At 38.1% G+C, this 23351-nt stretch overlaps 2 protein-coding genes across 2 annotated transcripts; both read right to left on the bottom strand.

Annotated features, from left to right (window-relative positions):
* Nucleotides 1-11260: 11260 nt before the first annotated feature.
* LOC118484814 lies at nt 11261-12291 on the bottom strand. Its single transcript, XM_035980824.1, has 2 exons — nt 12064-12291; nt 11261-12022 (listed from the first exon to the last, which is right to left on the bottom strand). The coding sequence occupies exons 1-2, from the start codon at nt 12289-12291 to the stop codon at nt 11261-11263; spliced, it is 990 nt and encodes a 329-aa protein (XP_035836717.1).
* Nucleotides 12292-15984: 3693 nt separating this feature from the next.
* On the bottom strand, nt 15985-16755 carry LOC110888621 (putative uncharacterized protein DDB_G0270496). The gene is made up of 3 exons (XM_022136141.1): nt 16710-16755; nt 16373-16647; nt 15985-16323 (listed from the first exon to the last, which is right to left on the bottom strand). The coding sequence occupies exons 1-3, from the start codon at nt 16753-16755 to the stop codon at nt 15985-15987; spliced, it is 660 nt and encodes a 219-aa protein (XP_021991833.1).
* Nucleotides 16756-23351: the final 6596 nt, after the last annotated feature.

The raw sequence follows: 23351 nt of genomic DNA on the forward strand, positions 1-23351 counted from the left end.
ATCAGCAAATCATATAAGAAAAATTATGAAGATCAAACTGTAGGTTACCATTCAACTTATTCATCAAGTTAATGAACCAAATTTGCATTTCAAATCTTCACAATTTAACACTCTCTCTCAAACCACAAGTTCAACATGTTTAGCACTTGAAATGTCGAAAATCAGTTCTTCACACTCTGTTGTCGAAAATCTTTTTGAAGTTTTCAAATATCAAACAAAAATACAATATTTTTGGATTTTTGAATTTAATGAAATACAGAAATGAACACTATTTTTGAGAGATTGTGCAAGAGGATCATATCGGTTTTTTAGACATATCACCAACACCGTTGATCTTGATTAATCAGCAAATGTTAAAAACAAATTTACTTCTGATTATCAGTATTGTTGTCCACTTAAACCTCTACACAAATTTTCAATTGATTCAAGATACGTATTTAATGTTTTAGAACTTAGACTTATTTGAGTGTCCCACCTCTTGAATATACTCCCGTATCCAGATCCCAATATTCTGATCTACAGGTAAGTATAACTACAAATGATATCTGTATATAAATTAGGGGAAAAATGCGAGAACTGAGGGATCTCAGGTCAGAACTTCCGTTCAGCAGAGAGATACCAGCTTCGACTTAGCAGTGGGTCCCCTTTAGAGGATCTTTTCAGCTACAACAACTGATCATCAATTTTATTGTCTAATCAGCTGAGGGATTTATGCTATGTTTCAAGCATATGAAGAAAGTATTAGCCAGGGACTAGGTCAGAACCACCGTTCAGCAGAAGTCCCGGAATAATACCCCAGACATCATTTGAGTACAAGAACCTAGTATTCCAGAATAAGAAACCTTTCAAACGAGATTTCAGGGGTTACCTATATATCCAAGTAGTGTTCCCCACAAAATAAGTAAGTTTTGATTTTATGTTTATATCTCGAATACAATTTACTAACTGTGTGAAGCCTACTGACACATCATTAGTAAGACTTGTTTAAAAACAATTTTGTCTTTACAAATCTCTAGCATGCTGTGATAGTCCACCGATGTACTATCATCTCCTCTTTTTGCAACAAAACTCATTTTCATTTTTCAATTTTTTTAAATTTTTCAAAATTTTCTTACTCCCCCTAAAATCAAAATATGTTTCAATTTTGATTTTCTGAGGAAAAATTGAAAACAAACTATACAAAAATTTGACAACATTGTGTGAATTACCTCAATTCACCATTCTTGTGCAAAAAACAATCAGAACTCCCCCTCACAACAAACTATTTTCCCATAATGATTTCAAAACACTCAAGTTTGTTTCAATCAAAATGGTTTTTTCCGGAAAAATTAGTTTGTTTACCAACCATTTGTAGGTTCGGGGTTATCTCTTCATTTTGTTTTCTTCAAACCTTTTAAAGATTTAACATTTTCAGTTTTAACATAAACCATTTGTAGAAAATCAAGTACAACTTAATGTCCCTGATTTACCACATTTGAGACGAAAAATCACCAAAGTGAAATTTCTCAAGAAATGTGCCGATTCATGATCCACGATACCATCTTGGGATCTCCGGCAAGTCAGGTTTTTCATTTAAACAGATTCACCCAAGCCTGACGGTCCTTGGGTGATTTTGAATTCTTGTTCAACAATGGTGGAAAATTTGCATCATCCATTGCTAAACTAGAATTCTCAACTTTTACCTCAACCAAAGGCTCCTCTGGTTTTGACGAACCAGAATCATTGCCTGAAGGTGGCTTGTCTGACTTTGATGAGTCAGATTCATCGCCGGGAAGTGAAAACTTCACTTTCTTCTTTTTCTTCTCCTCTTTTGTCCCCAAATTTGTATCTGATGAATTCTTTTTGCTTGTCTTTACAGCGGAGGTAGTAGATTCATCAGAACTTTTATTCTTTCCAACGGATGAACCCTAGGACAAAATCTTCTCAAGATACTCTCTTGCCTTCTTTCTCTTTTTCCTCAGTCTGTCTTTCTGCCCCTGTGAAAGCTTTACTTTCTTTTCTTGAATTGACTGTTCTTGAACTTTAGGTTTCAGACCCTTCTGTTCCTGGGGCTTGACTTTGACTGGAATCTTTGCCAATTTCTGAGACTTAGCCCTCAATCTTTCATTCGATCTCCTTGGGCAATCTCTGGCAATGTGACCTTTGATATTGCAATTAAAGCACCTTCTGGTCTCATAACTCCAATACTGGCAGTTAACAGCAATATGCCCCTGATAGCCGCAGCTGTAGCATACCCTGTTATCGTACCTATCACCATCGTTGTACCAAATATTTAAGTCGTAACATTGTTTGGCCTGGTGATATTCTCTCCTCCAATTTGCTGGATTTGGCTTTGACGCACTGTGGTCCAACCTGCACCACTTATTACCAACAAATTTAGAATTTTCATTTTTTAATTTTTGTAATTTTTTCTTTTGATTGGATGATCGACCCGATGAACTTTTATTATCTTTTTGTTTCTGTTCCACTTTCTTCTTCAAAGGTTTCTGTTTAGAACATTCACCTTTTTCAGTCGATTGTAGAACAGTTTTCTGAAATTTTTCTTTTAAATTTAAAAACAATTTTTGTTTTTCTTTTTTGATATTTTCATCATCAGGTGTTTCATCACAATCTTCAACTTTGACAGAGTCAAAGTTTGTGACACAGTCACTTATTGGAACAGAATTGATTGGTTTTGGACAGGGAAAATTCAAACTGTCTGATTTAGTCACAAAACCTATCAATTTCTTCTCAAGTTCATCAATTTTGTTCCTCGAATTCTCAGCTTCACTTTCAAGCTGAGATATTCTCCCAAAATGAGACTTGATTGTTTTCTCATTATCATTCTTCAAATTTTCAAGAACAGATTTTTCATTCATCAAAACTTTTATCTGTTCCTGAAATTTTGATTCACTTGCTTTCAAGTTTTTGTTTTCCAGCTTAATCCAGAAATCCTCATCTTTTGACGATTTCTTTTTGCTTTCAAACTCTTTTTCAAGCTCTTTGATTTTCTTTTTAGCACCTTCACATTCTTTTTCCAAGCTTATAATTTTCTGAAGATGTGAATTGATCAGTTTTTGTTTCTCAATATTGTTTTGGCTAAAAACATTTCTCCCATCTTCAAGAATTTTCAGTTGATTTTGAAATTCTTTTTCCCTTTTTGTTTTTTCAATTTCAAAATTTTTAATTTTCTCTTCAAAAATCTTTTCCTTTTCTTTCAATTTCTTGTTTTCAAATGTCAAACTGTTCAAACCAACCAACAGTTTGTCATTTTCAGCTTTCAGGTTTTTGCAATTTTCCTGCAAAACTAGAATCTGATTATCACCAGCTTGCTTCCTATTTTTCAGCTCTTTGACTTCCAAAGTCAAACTTTCCGCATCTTTCACGAGTTTGTCATTTTCGGTCTTTAAGCTGTCACATATAAAACATACTGATGCAGAATTTGAAGTTTCATTCTTCAAAGATTCTTCAACCTTTGCTTTTTCCTGAATATCCAACTCATGCTTTTCAATTATCTGAATAAACTGTGCCAGATTCATAACTTGAGACTTCCTCATTTGTTTTACAATCAACAGATAAGTTCCCCACTTCTGTTGGGGTAAAGCCTCAGCTAGCTTATCGACCCACTCATCATCCTCTTTCTTAATGTTCAGTTTATCCATTTTCAATACCAGATGACAATATCGATCAATTGTCTGCGTTGTTGTTTCATCTTCAAAAGCCACAAACGTATCAAATAATTTCTTCAATAACGCAGCTGAAACTGTATCATCCGGTGTAGCAAGAGCATTGTAAAAGTTCCCTTCCATGTTTCAAAAACCAGATAATACTTCGGGAAATACTGATGATTTTTCTGTGCGGACTGAATGACCTTTTCAAGGACCTGGCAAAACCACAAACCTTTCGAACGAACCAGACAACAAACAAATAAGTGGTCCAACAAATTTGTCAAATAAGCGGTCCAAACAAATTTGTCGAATAAGCGGTTCACAATCAGCCCAAATAAGTGGTCCAGACTTTGTTTGAATAAGCGGTCTAGACAAAGTCTGTTCGAACGGTTCAAGTTGGTCCGAATAAGCGATTCAAGAATGTTGTCTGAATGAGCGATTCCAACCACTAAACCAAATAAGTGGTCCAAGATTCGTCCGTATGTGCGGTTCACACAGTGAATTTGGAGCGGTCCAAAGTCAATCGACCTTATGAGCGGTTCTCAAACGTACAGAAAAACGGTTCCACTATGTCTGAATGGGCGATCCAAGGACAATTCGACCGAATGAGCGGTTCAAGTTCCGTCCGGATGAGCGGTTCAAGAGTAATCCGACCGAAAGAGCGGTTCTCAATTCGTCCGGATGAGCGGTTCCAGACCAAAATTTCGAGCGGTTCCAGACCAAATTTTCGAGCGGTTCCAACAATGTTCAAAAACACGGTCCACTTTCAAACATCATTTTGACCCCTAAAAACTTTGAATTTTGATCTGAAACTTTCCAGGGTTTGTCACGGTACTATTTCTCACAATCCCTGAGATTTTGATCAAATTCCGACCGTGAAATCTTTCCGAATCAGAAAAAGAAGGTGTAGAAGTGAGAATTTCGAGTGAAAATCGAGCTAAACGGCAAGAACTCTTCCTCCTGAGCTCTGATACCACATGTAGGATCGTTTGCTGACCCGATGAGTCGATCAGAAGAGGTCTTAGACTAATCCAGAGGCGGAATTCATTGAATTAGTCTTCGTAAAGCTTGATTTCACACTTTAACGTCTCCTTTATTGATTCTATAACAGTTTACAAGCACATGAAGACAATTGGACAGGGCTTCGTCTTTACACCTTAGAAAACACACACTTAACTTCACTATCTACTGGAACCACCCATATGACACCTATATGTAGGAGTCAGGAACCACTCATATGGACATGTCCATATGAGCGAACCTACCAGTTGACATATGGGCGGTCCACTTAAATGTCACAAAAGCGGTCCGACTCATTTACCCTATAAGCGGTCCTAATACTCTAAACACATATACAATACGAACAACCCTGTCCTAAGACTCGAACTAAGATGTAGTCGACAGACAACTGCACCAACAAATCGAGTCCCCACACATCAAAAATTTCACAAACGAAAATGCCATTTTGTGGCATTTCATTTTTGGAAGAAATATTACCTGATCTTTGGCAAGCATCACATGTTTTGACAAGACTTTGCGCATCTTTGTAAATGGTCGGCCAATAAAATCCTGAATCAAATACCTTTCGTGCGGTACTAGCGGCACCATGATGTCCTCCATATGGACCTTCATGACAATGGCGGAGAATCCTTCGTGCTTCGTAGCCATGTACACATCTTCGGATGAGTTGGTCGGCACACATTTTGAAAAGATAAGGATCTTCCCAAAAGTAATGCTTTACATCAGCAAAGAATTTCTTTCTTTGGTGATGTGGCCATCCCTTGGTGACTATACCGCTAGCTAAGTAGTTAGCATAGTCGGCATACCAAGGCTCTTATCTATGTTCCGCCATTTCCAGGGACTCTGTTGGAAATTTTTCTTTGATTTGCTCATCCCTGGTTGCCTCCAAAGCTGGGTCTTCTAAACGTGAAAGATGATCTGCTGCTGTGTTTTCAGCTCCTCTTTTGTCTTTGATTTCAATATCAAATTCTTGTAGGAGTAGAATCCACCTGATCAAACGGGGTTTTGCGTCTTGTTTCTTGAAGAGGTATCGAATGACTGCATGATCTGTATAGACTATTGTTTTAGAAAGAACAAGATAAGAACGAAATTTATCAAAAGAAAATACCACAGCTAGTAACTCTTTTTCAGTTGTTGTATAATTTTCTTGTGCATCGTTAAGTGTTTTACTAGCATAATAAATTGGGTGGAAATGCTTTTCTTTTCTTTGTCCCAAGACTGCTCCAATGACAAAGTCACTTGCATCACACCTGATTTCGAAAGGTAATTTTCAATCAGGCGCTATCATGATAGGTGCATTGACTAGCATTTCCTTGAGGGTTAGAAATGCTTGATTGCAATCCTTGTCAAAGATGAAAGGCGCATCTTTTTCAAGTAATTTTGTTAGAGGTCTTGAAATTTTAGAAAAGTCCTTGATAAACCGTCTATAAAATCCGGCATACCCTAAGAAACTTCTGATTGCTCTAACGGAGGATGGTGGAGGTAATCGAGAAATTGTGTCTATTTTTGCTCGATCAACTTCCATTCCTTCGCTCGAGATCTTGTGACCGAGTACTATTCTCTCTATTACCATGAAATGGCATTTTTCCTAGTTAAGGGCGAGGTTAGTTTCCTCAAATCGGGTTAGCATTCGTTCAAGGTTATCGAGGCATAGGTCGTATGAATCTCCAAAGATAGAAAAGTCGTCCATGAAGACTTCCATTGTTTTTCTATCATGTCATGGAAGATGGCCACCATGCAACGTTGGAATGTTGCGGGGGCATTACATAGACTGAATGGCATTCGTCGATAAGCAAAAGTTCCGTAGGGACATGTGAAAGTTGTCTTTTCTTAGAATTCAGGCACTATCGGAATTTGAAAGTAACCTGAAAAACCAGCCAAGAAACAATTAAATTTATGACCGGATAGTTGTTCTAACATTTGATCAATGAAGGGCAAAGGAAAGTGGTCTTTTCTTGTTGCTTCATTTAATCGTCTATAGTCTATACATACTCTCCATCATGTGACGGTTCTCGTTGGTATTAATTCATTCTTTTCATTAGTTATTACCGTCATACCTCCTTTCTTTGGGACTACTTGGACGGGACTTACCCAAGGACTATCGGAGATAGGATAAATAAGTCCGGCGTCAAGTAGTTTGATGACCTCATTTTTAACCACTTCTTGGACGTTTGGATTTACTCTTCGTTGTGGTTGTATTACTGATTTGTAGTCATCGTTCATTAGAATTTTGTGCGTGCACATGGAAGGGCTTATTCCTTTTATATCTACAAGCTTCCAAGCGATCGCATTTTTATGTTTTTTCAAAAGTTTAATTAATTTTTCTTTTTCTACACTACTTAATTTAGACAAAATAATTACAGGTGAATTACCATCTTTGTCTAGAAAAGCATATTCCAAACCTTTCGGAAGTTCTTTGAGCTCAAGCGGCGGGTCTTTAGGAGACTCCTTATGTTGGGGCTCATTTTGATCAAGAACTTTAAAGGTTTGTCTATGGCGACCTCTTCTTCAACAAAGTGGTCAATCTTTTCACTTATATCGGGTGGCTCATCTTCATCTTCAATTAGGGGGTCATTGTTGCCAAAAGGATATTTCATTGAACGCTCAAGATCTATGCTCCTTTTGAATGCCCCTAATTGAAGAGGTAGATTATTAAACTTCCGGTTTTTCAAAGCTTCATGAGTTTTCACAAAAGGTCTTCCCAACACTAGAGGAGCGTCATCGAGGATGACAAAGTCGGTTGGGATTACTATTTGATTTGTTTGAACCAAGACATCCTCAACTACACCGATTGATTTTATTACTCTCCGATTGGATAGAAAAATGGGTATTTGAAGTGCAGCAAAGTCACTAATACTCAATTTTTCAAAAATGTAGTTAGGCATTATGTTAACACAAAGATCCTTATCAATGGTGACGTTACTAATAAATGAGTTTTGAAAAAAACATGGAACCGGTGTAATGTTGATTTCAAAAGGGTCTTCTTTTATTAGTGAAGTCTGATCATTAGTTAACTTAACACTTACCATTTCTTCAATTTTATTGTTAGTGTTTAACTCTTTTAAAAACTTAGCATGAGTTGATACTAAACAATGATTTTCAAAAGAAGGTGACAAGAGATTAATTTCTTCAAAATGCCCTCGGTTCCCTGAAATTTCAAATACTTGAACGATCGATTCTTTCGTTGTTTAACTCATGTGCCGGTTTTTCACTTATTTGTTCTTCCATTTTTAACTTTTCAACTATCGTTTCTTTATTTAATTCTTCCCTCACGCGGGACTACTCTTCCCTTGCGCGAGATTCTTTTATGCATCGTTCAATAGTTTTAAGTTTTTCTATTATCCTATCGGCCACTTCGGTGATAGAGAAAGGATCGGGATCCTTAAAGCTTGAATCCGGTTGTTCGATCCTTGGTTCTTCATAGTACTCATATGAAGTAGATGGTTCATACCATTGTTCTTCATTGTAAGCATATGATGGATAAGGGTCGTAATTTTGTGCTTCATAGTACTCATATGAGGTGGGTTGTTCACGCCATGGTTCCTCATAATAAGAGTATGAAGGTGGTGGCTCATATCTTGATTCCTCAAAGTATGAGTATGAAGGCTCATATCTTGGTTCATCAAAATATGAGTATGAGGGAAAAGGTTCATACCTTTGGTCTTCATAGGATGTGTATGAAGTCGATGGCTCGTACCTGGGCTCCTCATAATAGTTGTATGAATTGGATGGTTGAAATAAGTTACAACATTGTACCGAGTGCGGGTTACCACAATTAGTGCAATAGTCTCTCATGTAATCATCCTCCTCATAGGTGTAGTTGTAGCCTCCTAAGTATTGATCCATAAGAATCACTCAACAGACCACAACCGAGTCTCGCGACCAGAAAACAAAAATAAAGTTGGAAACAGAGGCTGGACACGGCCCCGTGTTTGGTGGACACGGCCCCGTGTTCAGGGTCTGTATCTGGGCGTTTTAATAAAAGTTAATGGTCTCGTTGAGCACGGGGGCATGTGCAGCTAGCACGACCCCGTGTTCAGACTCTGTATCTGGGTGTTTAACTGAAAATATGCAACACGGCCCCGAGTTCAGTGAACACGGCCCCGTGTTCAGTCTACTGTAAATGCAAACTAAACTAATATGCAGAAAAATGTGCGCGCGTTTTGAAAAAGTATTGAAAAACTGATTAGGCCGTCAATTTTAAGCTTTCTTAAAATCCTTGTGTCCCCGGCAACGGCGCCAAAAACTTGATGTGCGTTAAGTGTAATATAATTTAGGTATATTGTAACACCCCAACCCGGATAGGGCTGAAGTGTCACTATTACAGATATCAAAAACCAAACATAATCCATTTAATGAAGAAAAGTTGAGTTCGAAAGATAAACAAAAGTCTTAAAACAGACCAAGAAATCCTACGTCTTAATTAATTTGAATACTGAAATAAACAAATTCTTTATTCTTGAACCACATTTTACTCTCATCATCACTGGTTCCCCAAGTTCCCCTGATTACCTGACAACAAAAAAAAACACAACAAAGAAAACTACGGCTGAGGACATAAAGAAAGAAAAAATAAGAAAGGACATAAAGAAAGAAAGGACATAAAGAAAGAAATAAGAATTTTTTTTGAACATAAAACCAAAACTGACGCTTGAACAAAAACTAAACATAATCTGAGGTAGAATATAATCAGACATACAAAGCATACCAAGCAATATTATAAACATATCAGATAAGAAACAGATATCAGACTACGTGACTATAGATAACAACAAACCAAGTCACGTGAGACGGAAGCACCCACGAGCCTAAATAAACAAACACGTACACAACTAGCTAGTCCATGCACCTACGAGACGGTGAGTACGGTGTGCACCCATTGTTCCATCTCCACAAACCAAACCAAACCAAACCAAAGCAAACCGAATTGAACCAAACCAAACCAAACCAAACATGCTCGGGTGACAGAGTACAAAATTAAAGCTAACGAGAACGTGCAACAATGATTACAATTACTAAGGTATAGTGCATGCTAAAACCAACTTATCAGATGTGTGATACGAATATGGGACAACAAATGGAAACAGAAAAAAAATCCGTACTACAAAGTAACGGACATGATAATAAAAATGTACTAACTTGAGAGAACCAAAGAATACGTACCAAAGAGTGACCAAGATAACAAATACAAATACTATGATGTCAAAAACGAGAATCCGTACCTTATTAGCAAGCAAGCAAAAAGAACAACGTGTCTTTAACGAGTACGCAAACCTCAATAGTCAAACAAAGCTAACCGGAGGCACGCGATTCGCTCTTCGGATGGTTACGCAAACTGCACTAAGGTGAGCGGCAAAGGTGTTTTTACGTACCTATGGAGACTGGTTCAACACATATATATTTTTGGATTGAGAAAGTCGAAACCGAAACAGAATCTAACATAAAGGAACGAGTAAATTCGGTACCTGAATCGTGAGTCGAAGGTCCGATTGCAGGCTAGAAGTTATGGTGGTTATTCGGAGGAACCAGAAGAGGATACAAAAAAATGGCGAAAGTCAGAGCTCTCACCTGAATTGTCGAATGGAAAAGAGCAAATCAAAGGGTGTCACAACGCTACTCGGTACACGGTGCGCGGCTTTAACCGAACCAAAGAAAAAACAAACGATGCACGAACACTTACAGGCTGAAATTAGATTATTGCAGTGTTGGTCTCGACAGGGAATGGCTTCCGACTACGGTCACGTCTGCCGGAGGGATTGGTGCTGCGGCGTGTCGAGCGGAACAACTGATCAATTTAGAAGTGATTTTGATTACAAGGGGTTTGATTGTTTTTAAAAGGGTTTATGATCGGCAATAAGCTAGCGAATTTCAAAATCTTCGGCCAATTTGTAGGAAGAGATAACAATAAGGATTTGAAAGGTGATTCAATTATAATATATGGGTCACGTGACCTTTAAACAACTAGCAATTGTTACACTTTTATCTTCTTTCTTTTTTTTTTACTCCAAAACATGGAAAGAAAATCAAAAACGAAAAATCAAAACTTTTAAATGAAAAAAATTCGAACATTATTTATGTATAGAAAATCTAATTAATTTAATCTAATTTATTTAGTTAAATATCATATTTCAATTATAAAAGAACATTTATTGAATTAGATTTCTGAGTATTACAATTTTACCCCTCTAAAAAAAATTTTGTTCTCAAAATTGTTACAGCACGGATACGAAAGATCTCAATTATAACGGACACAGAAAAGACTTAACATACAGCAAGCATTAGACATCACATATACTAAGGTACGGAGTTTCTGAGATGGCAAATAAACGAATACTAAATCAAATCAAAATAAGTATCTCTAAAAGGAGCAGATATAACTAGAGGATACTCTAAAGCTAGGGGCAATGACTTCAAACACTTAGCAAATAAAAGTGACATCTCATATTGTTGCAAGAGTGTCAATTAGAGCATGCATATCACGTTAACTAATATGCAATTAACCGAAAATCATACCTGGGGTATTAGCTACATCATTAGCAGCAGGCCTGGCATTTCCCCTAGTATTAGCTCTAGGGTTAAACTTAGGGCACTCTTTAACCAGGTGACCTGCATCTCCATAATTGAAACAGAGACGTTCCGCTCGGCGACAAACCCCGCTGAGGTTTCCCACAAGTGGCACAAGGAGGGTCACGATATTGTGGCAGGTTTTGTTTGTCTTGCTGTATCTGATCGTCGTAATTCCTGTCAGAACGGTGCCTACGGTCTTGAGATTGATCATTACCACCTTGAAAAGAAGAATTACTCTGGTTATCTTCCCTTGGTCGCTTACGATTATCATCCAACGTCCTCTGGCGATGCTTCTTATCATTATCCAAGTTTTTGACCGCATCAACAATCTCATTAATATCAGCGAAACGAAGATTCAGAATAAACTTCCTATCACGGTCACATATAGCCCACTTGAAAGTGTTGGTTTGCTGCTCTAGCGTACCTGCAGTCGGACCCAGAAAATTGACCAAACGACATAAACGAGTTTTAAACTCCATAATAGGCTCATCGTCCCCCTGCATGATAGAGGAATACTCTCTTAGATATTCACTGCGGTCAGCATCAGTGAAATACTGCTGATAGAACAATGTACGAAACTCATTCCATGGAAGTGTGGCTGCATAATTATCTCCTCCACGAGCATTCTTCAAAGTCTTCCACCACCTATGAGCTTCGTCCTCCAATTTGTAACTAGCAAGCCTGACTTTGAATTCGTCATTCACACCCAACACTTCAAAATTTTTCTCGATGTGAGCAATCCAGTTTTCCGCCTCGACGGGAGTTGTAGCGGTACTAAATGATTTTGGCTTTAACTTTTGGAAGCGATCAAGCCAATCATGAAGGCAACAGGAAGGTTAGCATTTCCTCCTTGAGGGCCATTGTTGTTATTACCCCCTTGTGGTCCGTTGTTGTTATTACCTCCTGGTGGTCCGTTGTTGTGATTTTGCTGAAGCTGTTGCAACAAGTTAGGAACCAAACCCGCGATAGCCGTATTGACAGCGTTAGCAATGAGGGTCTCAATAGGGATGTCGTTATTCTCATTACGACGGTTGTTCACACTTCTTCTAGGAGGCATCTGAAAGGAGATATGTGTGTGAGAGGAGAAAATTTCAAATTACGTGAAGAAGAAAGAGAGATATCCTAACCCGACGCCTACCCATTAACTCACATGTTTAATTATTAATGTTAAAGTTTTCTACAGGAAGGAGCCTAGGCTCTGATACCATAACTGTAACACCCTAACCCAGATAGGGCTGAAGTGTCACTATTACAGATATCAAAAACCAAACATAATCCATTTAATGAAGAAAAGTTGAGTTCGAAAGATAAACAAAATTCTTAAAACAGACCAAGAAATCCTACGTCTTAATTAATTTGAATACTGAAATAAACAAATTCTTTATTCCTGAACCACATTTTACTCTCATCATCACTGGTTCCCCAAGTTCCCCTGATTACCTGACAACAAAAAAAAAACAACACAACAAAGAAAACTACGGCTGAGCCAAAGGTTGCCCAGTAACGGAAAAATCAAATAGTACAAGTAAGGAAAGGACATAAAGAAAGAAATAAGAAATTTTTTTGAACATAAAACCAAAACTGACGCTTGAACAAAAACTGAACATAATCTGAGGTAGAACATAATCAGACATACAAAGCATACCAAGCAATATTATAAACATATCAGATCAGAAACAGATATCAGACTACGTGACTATAGATAACAACAAACCAAGTCACGTGAGACGGAAGCACCCACGAGCCTAAACAAACAAACACGTACACAGCTAGCTAGTCCATGCACCTACGAGACAGTGAGTACGGTGTGCACCCATTGTTCCATCTCCACAAACCAAACCAAACCAAAGCAAACCGAATCGAACCAAACCAAACCAAACCAAACATGCTCAGGTGACAGAGTACAAAATTAAAGCTAACGAGAACGTGCAACAATGATTACATTTACTAAGGTATAGTGCATGCTAAAACCAACTTATCAGATGTGTGATACGAATATGGGACAACAAATGGATACAGAAAAAAAATCCGTACTACAAAGTAACGGACATGATAATAACAATGTACTAACTTGAGAGAACCAAAGAATACGTACCAAAGAGTGACCAAGATAACAAATACAAATACTACGATGTCAAAAACGAGAATCCGTACCTTATTAGCAAGCAAGCAAAAAGAACAACGCGTCTTTAACGAGTACGCAAACCTCAATAGTCAAACAAAGCTAACCGAAGGCACGCGATTCGCTCTTCGGATGGTTACGCAAACTGCACTAAGGTGAGCGGAAAAGGTGTTTTTACGTACCTATGGAGACTGGTTCAACACATATATATTTTCGGATTGAGAAAGTCAAAACCGAAACAGAATCTAACATAAAGGAACGAGTAAATTCGGTACCTGAATCGTGAGTCGAAGGTCCGATTGCAGCGGCTAGAAGTTATGGTGGTTGTTCGGAGGAACCAGAAGAGGATACAAAAAAAAATGGCGAAAGTCAGAGCTCTCACCTGAATTGTCGAATGGAAAAGAGCAAATCAAAGGGTGTCACAACGCTACTCGGTACACGGTGCGCGGCTTTAACCGAACCAAAGAAAAAACAAACGATGCACGAACACTTACAGGCTGAAATTAGATTGTTGCAGTGTTGGTCTCGACAGGGAATGGCTTCCAGCTGCGGTCACGTCTGCCGGAGGGATTGGTGCTGCGGCGTGTCGAGCGGAACAACTGATCAATTTAGAAGTGATTTTGATTACAAGGTTTGATTGTTTTTAAAAGGGTTTATGATCGGCAATAAGCTAGCGAATTTCGAAATCTTCGGCCAATTTGTAGGAAGAGATAACAATAAGGATTTGAAAGGTGATTCAATTATAATATATGGGTCACGTGACCTTTAAACAACTAGCAATTGTTACACTTTTATCTTCTTTCTTTTTTTTTTTACTCCAAAACATGGAAAGAAAATCAAAAACGAAAAATCAAGACTTTTAAATGAAAAAAAAAATTCGAACATTATTTATGTATAGAAAATCTAATTAATTTAATCTAATTTATTTAGTTAAATATCATATTTCAATTATAAAAGAACATTTATTGAATTAGATTTCTGAGTATTACATATATATTTTAAGCCCTTTTTACACTTTTTAGCCAAGTTTTAAATTTATAAAACACGATATTTACTAACACTAAACACACATATGGGCAAGTGCACCCATCGTGGACGTAGTATAGTGTTGGTAAGACACCGAGGTCGTCCAAGGACACAAGAGCTTTTAGTACCGGTTTATCCTCAACGTCTAATCAATCAAAATGTTAGAAAAAGGTTTTTTAAATTAAGAAAATAAAACTAACTAAAATGCTGAAAAATAAAATAAAAATAAAAATAGATAGACAAGATGAATCACTTGGATCCAACTCGTGTGTAGTGTAACCTTTGATTATTTTCGCACTTTTGCACTTGTTTAAGAGATTATCTTAGTTATTGTAGTAGGCCCCTCTTTTGAAGGCAACGTTACCCTCAACCCAGTAGTTTGAGTCAGCAAGGATACAATCCTAAAGGGTCGGATTATTGGAAGATAATTAATTAAGTTATTAATGCATAATGTGGTAGGCCCCTCTTTTGAAGGCGACGTTACTTTCGGCTAAGTAGTCTGAGTCAGCAGGGATACAGTCCTAAGTAGCCGGGTTAAAGTTTTAATAGTAGTTTAACTTATGAGGGGGTCAAAGAGTTTGGACCCCCGCCATCTAATACCTTTGGGTATTGAAGGAGGTCCTACTAAATTTGACCCAGGTCCTTTGCAGGATATATACACTGAACAATGGCAAGACTCTTACCAAACCGTTCCCTTAACCCCCGACCAGGTAGCCAATATACCTCCATATAGACCGTGGAGATATGAATGGTGAAAATCTTTTATTTTATATAGACAGTAAAATAATGCCAAGAAACCACGGACAAATGATAAGGAAGAATCACCTTCAACATAAGAAACTAGTAATTAAAGTCATTAATACAAAACCAATTAAAAAGTGCAAAAGATTAAAAATAAAAAGTATTACACTAAACACTTGTCTTCACCAAGTGATGTAAGAGACTTAAGCAAACATGGCCTTTGATTGTCAAGAACTCTTACGATCAATCTTGGATCCCGAGACGACTCACACACTCTTTGATGGACAATGGATGATGGTGGTGGATGATGGTGTTGTGATGGTGGTGGGTGGTGGGTGAAGTGTGAGAGAGGTGGTGTGCCAAGGGATGAGTTGCAAGAGCTCCAAACACTCCTATTTATAGGCTGAACAGAGGCTCGGGCACGACCCCGTGTCCATCCGTGTCTCTCTCTTCATTAATTGCAATTCGCAATTTCAATAAATGCGTCTGTAGGAAGTTGACCACGCCCCCGTGTCCGCTGGGCACGGCCCTGTGGTGGGCAACAGAAACTTCTATGACTTTGTCTTTTCTGCTGCTGCTTGGGCACGGCCCCGTGCTCACTGAGCACGGGGCGTGTTCAGTCTTCTGTCTTCTTTGTTTTGCTTGGGAAGATGCTGTCGGGAGGTCGGGCATGCCACTTTTGTTCCTTTTCTTGTACTTATGTTAGATTTAGCTGTCTTTTTGCTTCTTTTGTTCATTTGAGCTCATTTAATCCTGAAAATACAAAAGGAAGACAAAGGCACACTTTTTCCAACATTAGTACTAAAAAGGGTTAGTTTTATGCCACAATTAATGTAATGTATATGTTGCATTTTTTGCACATCAATCAACCTCCTGTTCATTGATTTCATCATTAAGCAAGTCTTCAATTCTTTCTTGAACATTAAAATTCCCAATCAATAACCCAGAAGCGCCCTGATCATCGTCATCATCACCCTTGTCATCTTTATCATCCTTGTCATCTTTCTTATCGTCATCATTATCATCTTCATCTTCTTCTTCTTTTCCAAACAATTCTATATCAGAATCGTCATCAACCATTTCTCCACGTGCTATCTTACCTTTTCTTCGCTTTTCTTTGATCTTGATTTGATGAGCAACTTCTTTTCCGCTATAAGGCACTGTGGTTACCGACAAGAACAAATTGTTGTGTCTTCCATTCTAACAACAACATTTCTTTTGCTTTTCTTTTCCTTTGAATAACACTAACTCTCCGAAGAACTTTATTAACATCAAAGGGTTCAGAAGACTCACCAACCAGCATAAAGTCTTGACCTTGTTCATCAATAACATCTTCAATGTCTTGATCCTGAACATCTACAACTTCTACCATTTCAATGTCTTGCTGAGTTGACGATCCTCCAGCTTCAGGTAGACATGACGAACCAACAACATCCTCAACTACGCTCTTTCTTCGTTCCGTTGCCTCTTGAGCTAGTAGTCTTTCTCTTTCAATTCTACGCTCTTCAGCTCTTTTCACCTCAACTTCATTGAAAGCAGCATGATATCAACTTTTAAATGACTTTCGATGATAATAGTTAGCATGCTGAGCTGATTGTCTTTCATCACTTTATCAGCCTTCATGGCCTCCATCCCTAGCTTTATTGCTCGTATTTCATTTGCTGATGCTTCAGAAATTTCACTAATCAGCTAGTTGAATGTCTGATTGATGTCGTTCTGCTTAGCTAGCTCTTTATTCAACTTTGAGATTTCTTCTTGCATGACATCAAATTGCTTTGAGTTATTTTCCAACTTCTCTTCTTGATCTATCAACACCAATCTAATTTGATCATTTGCCATCATCAGCTCTTCAATTCGTTTCTTCAATACATTTCGCTCTTCTTCAGCTTTAACTTTCTGCTTTTCGAGTTCAGCAACCTTCTTCATCAATTCATTTACTGCTTCGTTGTTGAACATATCATAGTCATCTTCAGGGATGTCTTCTGTGTAAATCCCTGTTGCAGTTGGAAGACCTTCAAACATATAATCAAAACTTGTATCTTTTGGATGTGAGGATTCTGGTTGATCTTGTGGAGGTGGTAGTGAAGTAGTAGCAGCTTTGTATCCTGTGATTTCAACATAATCATCACCACTCGTCTTCTTTTGAACTTCCACTATAGGTACTTCAACATTCTGCACCTCTGGTTCTTTTGGGGTCTCCACACTTTGAACTTTTTCTGTTTCTTTACTCTTTGACTTTTCAACGTGTTTTCCTTCTTCCCACCTTTGTCTTTTGGCGGTTCAGCACCAGATTTCTTTGCCCTTACTCTTCTTGGAATCACACCATCTTGAATTGCTTTACACTTCTTTATATGTTTCTTTGGTTCATCAAGTTCATAAGTGGAATCTTCTTCATCCGATGCTTTCTACTTCTTTGTAGGCTTTTTCTTTAACTGTGCTTTGCCTCTACCAAGAGTTGTCGGATCCAATTCTGATTCAGACTGAGTTGCTTCAGAATCATCTTCGCTCGAATCATCTTGAACTTCACCTTCAGGTTCAGTGAAATTAACATTTTCAGCTTGAGCACTTGATCCTTGATCTTTTTGAGCTGCAACTTCTTCATTTCTTTTTAGATAGTTTTCAAGTGTTTGTTTCAGAAGATCAGCTCCTCGTTCAATAACTTCAGATGGTTCTAACACTGTTTCATCCACCAATCTTTGCTGTGGCTCTACAGAAGGCCCTGCAAAACAGATATTGACAGATTTATTAGAAACTTATATTTGTTTAAAATTCTAATTGCCTTATGTCTCCCCCTTTCACTATACCCTTTTCTACAATCTTCGGAATAGAAACTGCAGGGGACGTCTTTGGTGTTCTTTTCCTTTTTCCTTTTTCTTTCTCAACCCACCATCTGGTTTTCTTCTCTTTTAACTCACTCATATTCTCATCCTCATTATCGGAATCACTGTTCTCATGTCTCCATTTGTCATCTTCAGGAGCAACATATGTTGGCCTACTGATTTTACATATCATACCCTTCGTTCTTTCATCATCTTCTTTGCTAATTCTAGCAATAGTATCAGCTGATATGTTTCCCAGATGCATAATATCATTATTATTCTTCGGAAGATCCTTGAACTGATCATTAATCATCATCATAATGAATCTTGGATACATGATAATCTTGTCACCTTTAGCCTGATTGTTCTCCTTCATATACTCAAAAATCACTTGAGAAATGTTGTAACGTCTGTTCAGCACCAAACTTGTAACTATGTTCATGATGTAATCAGATGTTTCATCATATGCTCCCTTTCTGTGTGATAACGAGTGTACCACACAGTGTATCAAGAATCTGTAAGCCTTAGAAAAACTTGTTTTCTTCATCTTTCCATTGATATGACTAGTAAATCCCATTCACCACATTCCTTTTGCTAGACGCTCAGACATAATGGTTGGATCTTCGTCAGAATCTTTCAAGTCTAGAACTCGTCTAAGGTCTCCAACACCAAACTTGAACTCCACATAATGTATCATTTTATCATCTTCTTCGTATCTAGCTGTATTCCAGAAAGTTCTTACATGGGATTCATACACAATAGTTTTATCAGTTAAAGCTTTTCCAATCCTGCTCTCTCTCAAAAACTTAGCCATCTCTTCAACCACAGTATTCTCAGTGCTAGCTTCATCAATCACACAGTATACATTATGTCTCTTATCCGAATCCTTTGCTCTTCCCTGTAAATATATTCATTATCAATCATTTGCATAGGATGAATGAAAGTTTTTGAAAAAAATTTCTAACACTTGAAATTTCCTATGTGACAGAACTGATAGTTGTCCGATCGGCTAACATTGCTGACCGATTGATTGGCCCAACTTGTGCAAATATGAATAGTTAACAATGCTGCCCGTACGGCTAGCAACACTGTCCGATCGGCTAGCAACGCTGTTCGATCGGCTAGCAATGCTGTTCGATCGGCTAGCAAATTTGCACAGTTTTCAAGACATGAGAAGGATACTGTCCGATCGGCTAGCAACGTTATCCGATCGGCTAGTAATGTCGTTCGATCGGCTAGCAAAGCTGACTGATCGGTTAGCAATTGCTATACATGTCATGTGATGAACATTTTTAAACACATAAAGGCACAGATTCCTAGACACCAGCTAACTGACAATTCAACAATAATATGCAATGAAACTGATGGCTGTTCGTTCGGACTGTTGTCCGATTGGCTAGCAATGCTGACCTATCGGCTAGCTCCTCGTTTAAAGAACATACAAGCACATGAAAATTTTCTCAGTCAAAATATCAAATTGAACATAGATCTATGTAAAAAAATCTTGTCACGATCCAAACCCTATGTTCATTATGTTCTAAAACGGCTTAAACAGAGATTAATTTGACTAAAACCCTAGCCGACTACCGTATCGTTCATACTTTCAATCTGTGAATTTAAACAAGTTTATGCACAAATCAAGACGGTAAACATGTAGATCTCAACATCGCGATCAAAGCCCTATACTTGAATCTTAACAAAACTTCTTAAATTTACCCAGATCTATCATAAAGGACTCTGACAGTGACGTCATGATGAACTCTCAAACCAAACATCAAAATTTGATAGATTTAGATCTAGAAAAACTTACCTTTGGCATTGTGAGAGTTGTGCAACCCAACAAACCAACGTTCTTGTCCAAAGAGAATCAAAGATCAAATTTTGAGAGAGAAAGGTCGGCCGAACGATCCTGTAAACGTTTGACTGAACATTGACCCTCTATTTATAGGTGGCTTAGAATCGGAGTGCTGTTCGATCGGCTAGCAATGCTGACCGATCGGCTAGACGTCCGAGCCAAGCACAATTTTGACTTTCAAACCTTTGACATTTTGACCTTTTGACTTTGATTTTATCAGTGTTTAAGAATCCACTTAAGTATCTAGGTCCAAGTTAATGACTCTAGGTACTTAATTAGCCTACCAAGTCCAACTTAATGACCTTGGTTGACCCATAGCAAAGCTTACTGACATTTCAAATTTTCCAAACATTTTTCTGAAAATTACAAGTTTCAACTTAATGAACTTGCATTGACTTTGCATTTTCTCAGGTTTATTATGATAAGCTCCCAACCCGTCTTCCAGTTTAAAAACTTCCTGCATCTGCTTCGAACTGTGATTCTGAAGATCAGCTTTCTGCTTTGGTTTGTCGATAAAACAAAGTAGAAATGTAAAATCTTTTTGGATTTTAAGAAAGTTTCTAAACTAGAAAGCTAAGAAATCTTTTTGAGTTTTGAATGATAGACAGAAAAGAAATGCAATAAAAGTAGATTATAAACAAACATATTTTTGGTAAGCATGTTAGGGAATCATATCAGCTTCCGACAAGCTACAAGTACCGTTAAGCTTTGATGTCATACTCAGAATTAAACAATTCGCTTAGATTGCCGATATACTGATCCTCTTAAGCTTTCACACAAATTTCAATTTGATCAGGATATGAATTTAGTGTTTTAATATCTATACTTATATGCGTGTACCACCTCAGAATATACTCCCGTATCCAGACTACTATATTCAGTCTTACAGGTGAGTGCACACTAATGATATCTGTAAAGGGTGAATGCGAGGCCATGAGAGCTCAGGCTAGAACTTCCATTCAATCAGAGAGATGATGGCTTGACTTTAGGTGGCTCCCCGTTGGGGATCTTCTTTTACAACAGCACATGATTAGCATTTTTCAATGTTTCATCATTTTCTATGCTGAGGGTTGGCTTTAAGAATAAAGCTGTGGAGAGTATTATACGAGGACTAGGCTATTGCTTCCACAAAATCAGAAGTCCTGGTATAATACCCCAGATATCATCACGTACAAAGACCTAGTATGTCAGAAATAGAGCCTTTCAAACAGGATTTCAGGGGTTACCTATATATCCGAGAGATGTTCCCCGCGCATAAGCAAGTTGTGATTTAGGTTTATATCCCGAACAAACTTACTAAATGTGTAAAAACCTACCGGCACATCATCAGCGAGACTGCTTAACACATTTAAACTTTACAATTCTTTAGCATACTGCAACTGTCTAGCTGATGTACTATCATTTTCCCTTTTTACACAAGCTCTTTTTTCAGTTTTCTATTGTTTTTGGGTTTTGAAATATCTCATGTTTTTGGGTTTTTGAATTTTTTATTGTTTTTGTATTTTTCGAAAATATTATCTATCTCCCCCTAAATACCAAAACAGCTAAAAAATAGACAAACCATTGCAGATTGCTTTTCAACATCATCTACAGTGGTACCTTCATCAACGCCAATGATCCCATCCATAACCGATAATAACTTCATACCATTAAGTTTCAAAAGATATTGAAAACGAGTTTTGTCAAATGCTTTGGTATGTAAGTTAGTTCTTTGCTCATCGGTATGGATTTTTTCTATTCGTATCAACTTCTTTTCAAAACAATCTCTTATGAAGTGATGACGAATTTCAATTTGTTTGGTTTTAGCGTGATGAACAGGATTTTTTGTTATGTTTATAGCTGCCTCATTATCAACAAAAATAGGGGTGGTAAGAAATTGCAAACCGTAGTCGCGCATCTGTTGCTGGATCCACAAGATCTGGGAGCAGCAGCTGCTAGCAGATACATACTCAGCTTCACATGTAGACAAAGCAACAGAAGTCTTCTTCTTACATTGCCAGGTGACCAATCGTGGTCCGAAAAACTGACATCCCGAAATTGTTGATTTAGCGTTCACTTTGCAACATCCGAAATCTGAATCCGAGTAGCCCTCAAGCGTGAAATCGCCATCCTTTGGATACCACAACCCTAATGATGGAGTTCCTTTCAGGTAGCGCAATATCCGTTTAACGATCATCATATGCGAAGCTCTGGGGCTTGATTGAAATCGGGCTGCGAGGCAGGTAGGATACATAATGTCCGGTCTCGATGCCGTCAAATACATCAGCGATCCGATCATGGAGCGATATAACGTTTCATCTACCCTCTCTCCGGTGAGATCAGGGTTTATTCCATGGTTCGTTGCTAACGGGATGGAAACAGGTGACATTCCTGACATCCCAAATTTCTCCAAGACATCATGAACATATTTCGTCTGATGTATGAACGTTCCCTCGGGCAGTTGATCGACCTGAAGACCCAAGAAGAACTTCATCTCACCCATTGATGACATTTCGAATTTCTACTTCATCACTTTTTCAAAGTCTTTGCAGAGATCTTCATTTGTTGACCCGAAAATTATGTCATCCACGTAGATCTGTACTATCAGAAGATGGTGGTCGACTTGTTTTGTGAAGAGGGTGGCGTCTATCTTTCCTCGGATGAAGTTGTTGGCTAGCAGATGTTGAGACAGGGTCTCGTACCATGCTCTCAGGGCCTGATGTAAGCCGTATAACGCCTTATCCAAGATATAAACCTTGTCTTTGTGGATTGGGTCGGTGAAGCCCGGTGGCTGTCCGACATATACCTCCTCTTTCACTTTACCATAGAGAAATGCCGACTTTACATCTAGCTGGTACACTTTAAATCCTTTCCAAGATGCAAATTCTAGGAAGATTCTTATCGCTTCGAGTCGTGCGACTGGAGCATATACTTCGGTAAAATCTATACCCTCCTGCTGACTGAAACCCTGGACTACGAGTCGAGCTTTATTGCGAATAATAACCCCTCGATCATCCCTCTTGCAATTAAACACCCACTTGGTTTTGATCTTCCTATGACCATCAGGCAAATCCACCAGTTTCCAAACACCCAATTTTTCAAACTAGTTTAGCTCCTCTTGCATAGCGTTGACCCAGGAATCTTCAGTTAGTGCTCCCTTGTAGGTTCGCGGCTCAATCTGCGAAATGAAACAACTAAGTGAAAACTCTGTTTGTAAAGGAGCAACTGTAGAATAAAAACAAGTAAGGCCTTGGTCAATTTGACGCCTGGTGCGGACGCCTGATTGCAGCTCTCCGATGATCAACTCTTCCGGATGATATGAAAGAGTTCTCGGCATCACCTCGCCTGGAACATCCACATCGCCTTCCAAATTTGTAACGTTTTCATTCGCAGCTTATTCACTGACTGGAATTGTTTGATTTGAAATCTGGATTTGCTCCCCCTCAGATTCTGAATCACCACGATCAAATATTGGCCTATCATCAGATTCTAGATTATCGTTGACTGCCGTCTGATTGTCAGGAGCATGTTCACGTTCTAAAGATGATGGAGTTTGCTGAATATCATCATGTTCA

Source organism: Helianthus annuus, chromosome 2 (genome assembly GCF_002127325.2).
Source record: "Helianthus annuus cultivar XRQ/B chromosome 2, HanXRQr2.0-SUNRISE, whole genome shotgun sequence".
Classification (NCBI taxonomy): domain Eukaryota; kingdom Viridiplantae; phylum Streptophyta; class Magnoliopsida; order Asterales; family Asteraceae; genus Helianthus; species Helianthus annuus.

Coding starts and splice junctions, on each gene's coding strand:
- LOC110888621 (XM_022136141.1), bottom strand. CDS start 16,755: ATGGAGGCCATGAAGGCTGATAAAGTGATGAAAGACAATCAGCTCA. Junction 16,648..16,709: donor GATGAAAGACAATCAGCTCA/GCATGCTAACTA, acceptor CTTTCAATGAAG/TTGAGGTGAAAAGAGCTGAA. Junction 16,324..16,372: donor TTAATAAAGTTCTTCGGAGA/GTTAGTGTTATT, acceptor TGTTGTTGTTAG/AATGGAAGACACAACAATTT.
- LOC118484814 (XM_035980824.1), bottom strand. CDS start 12,291: ATGCCTCCTAGAAGAAGTGTGAACAACCGTCGTAATGAGAATAACGAC. Junction 12,023..12,063: donor GAGGAAATGCTAACCTTCCT/GTTGCCTTCATG, acceptor CAAAAGTTAAAG/CCAAAATCATTTAGTACCGC.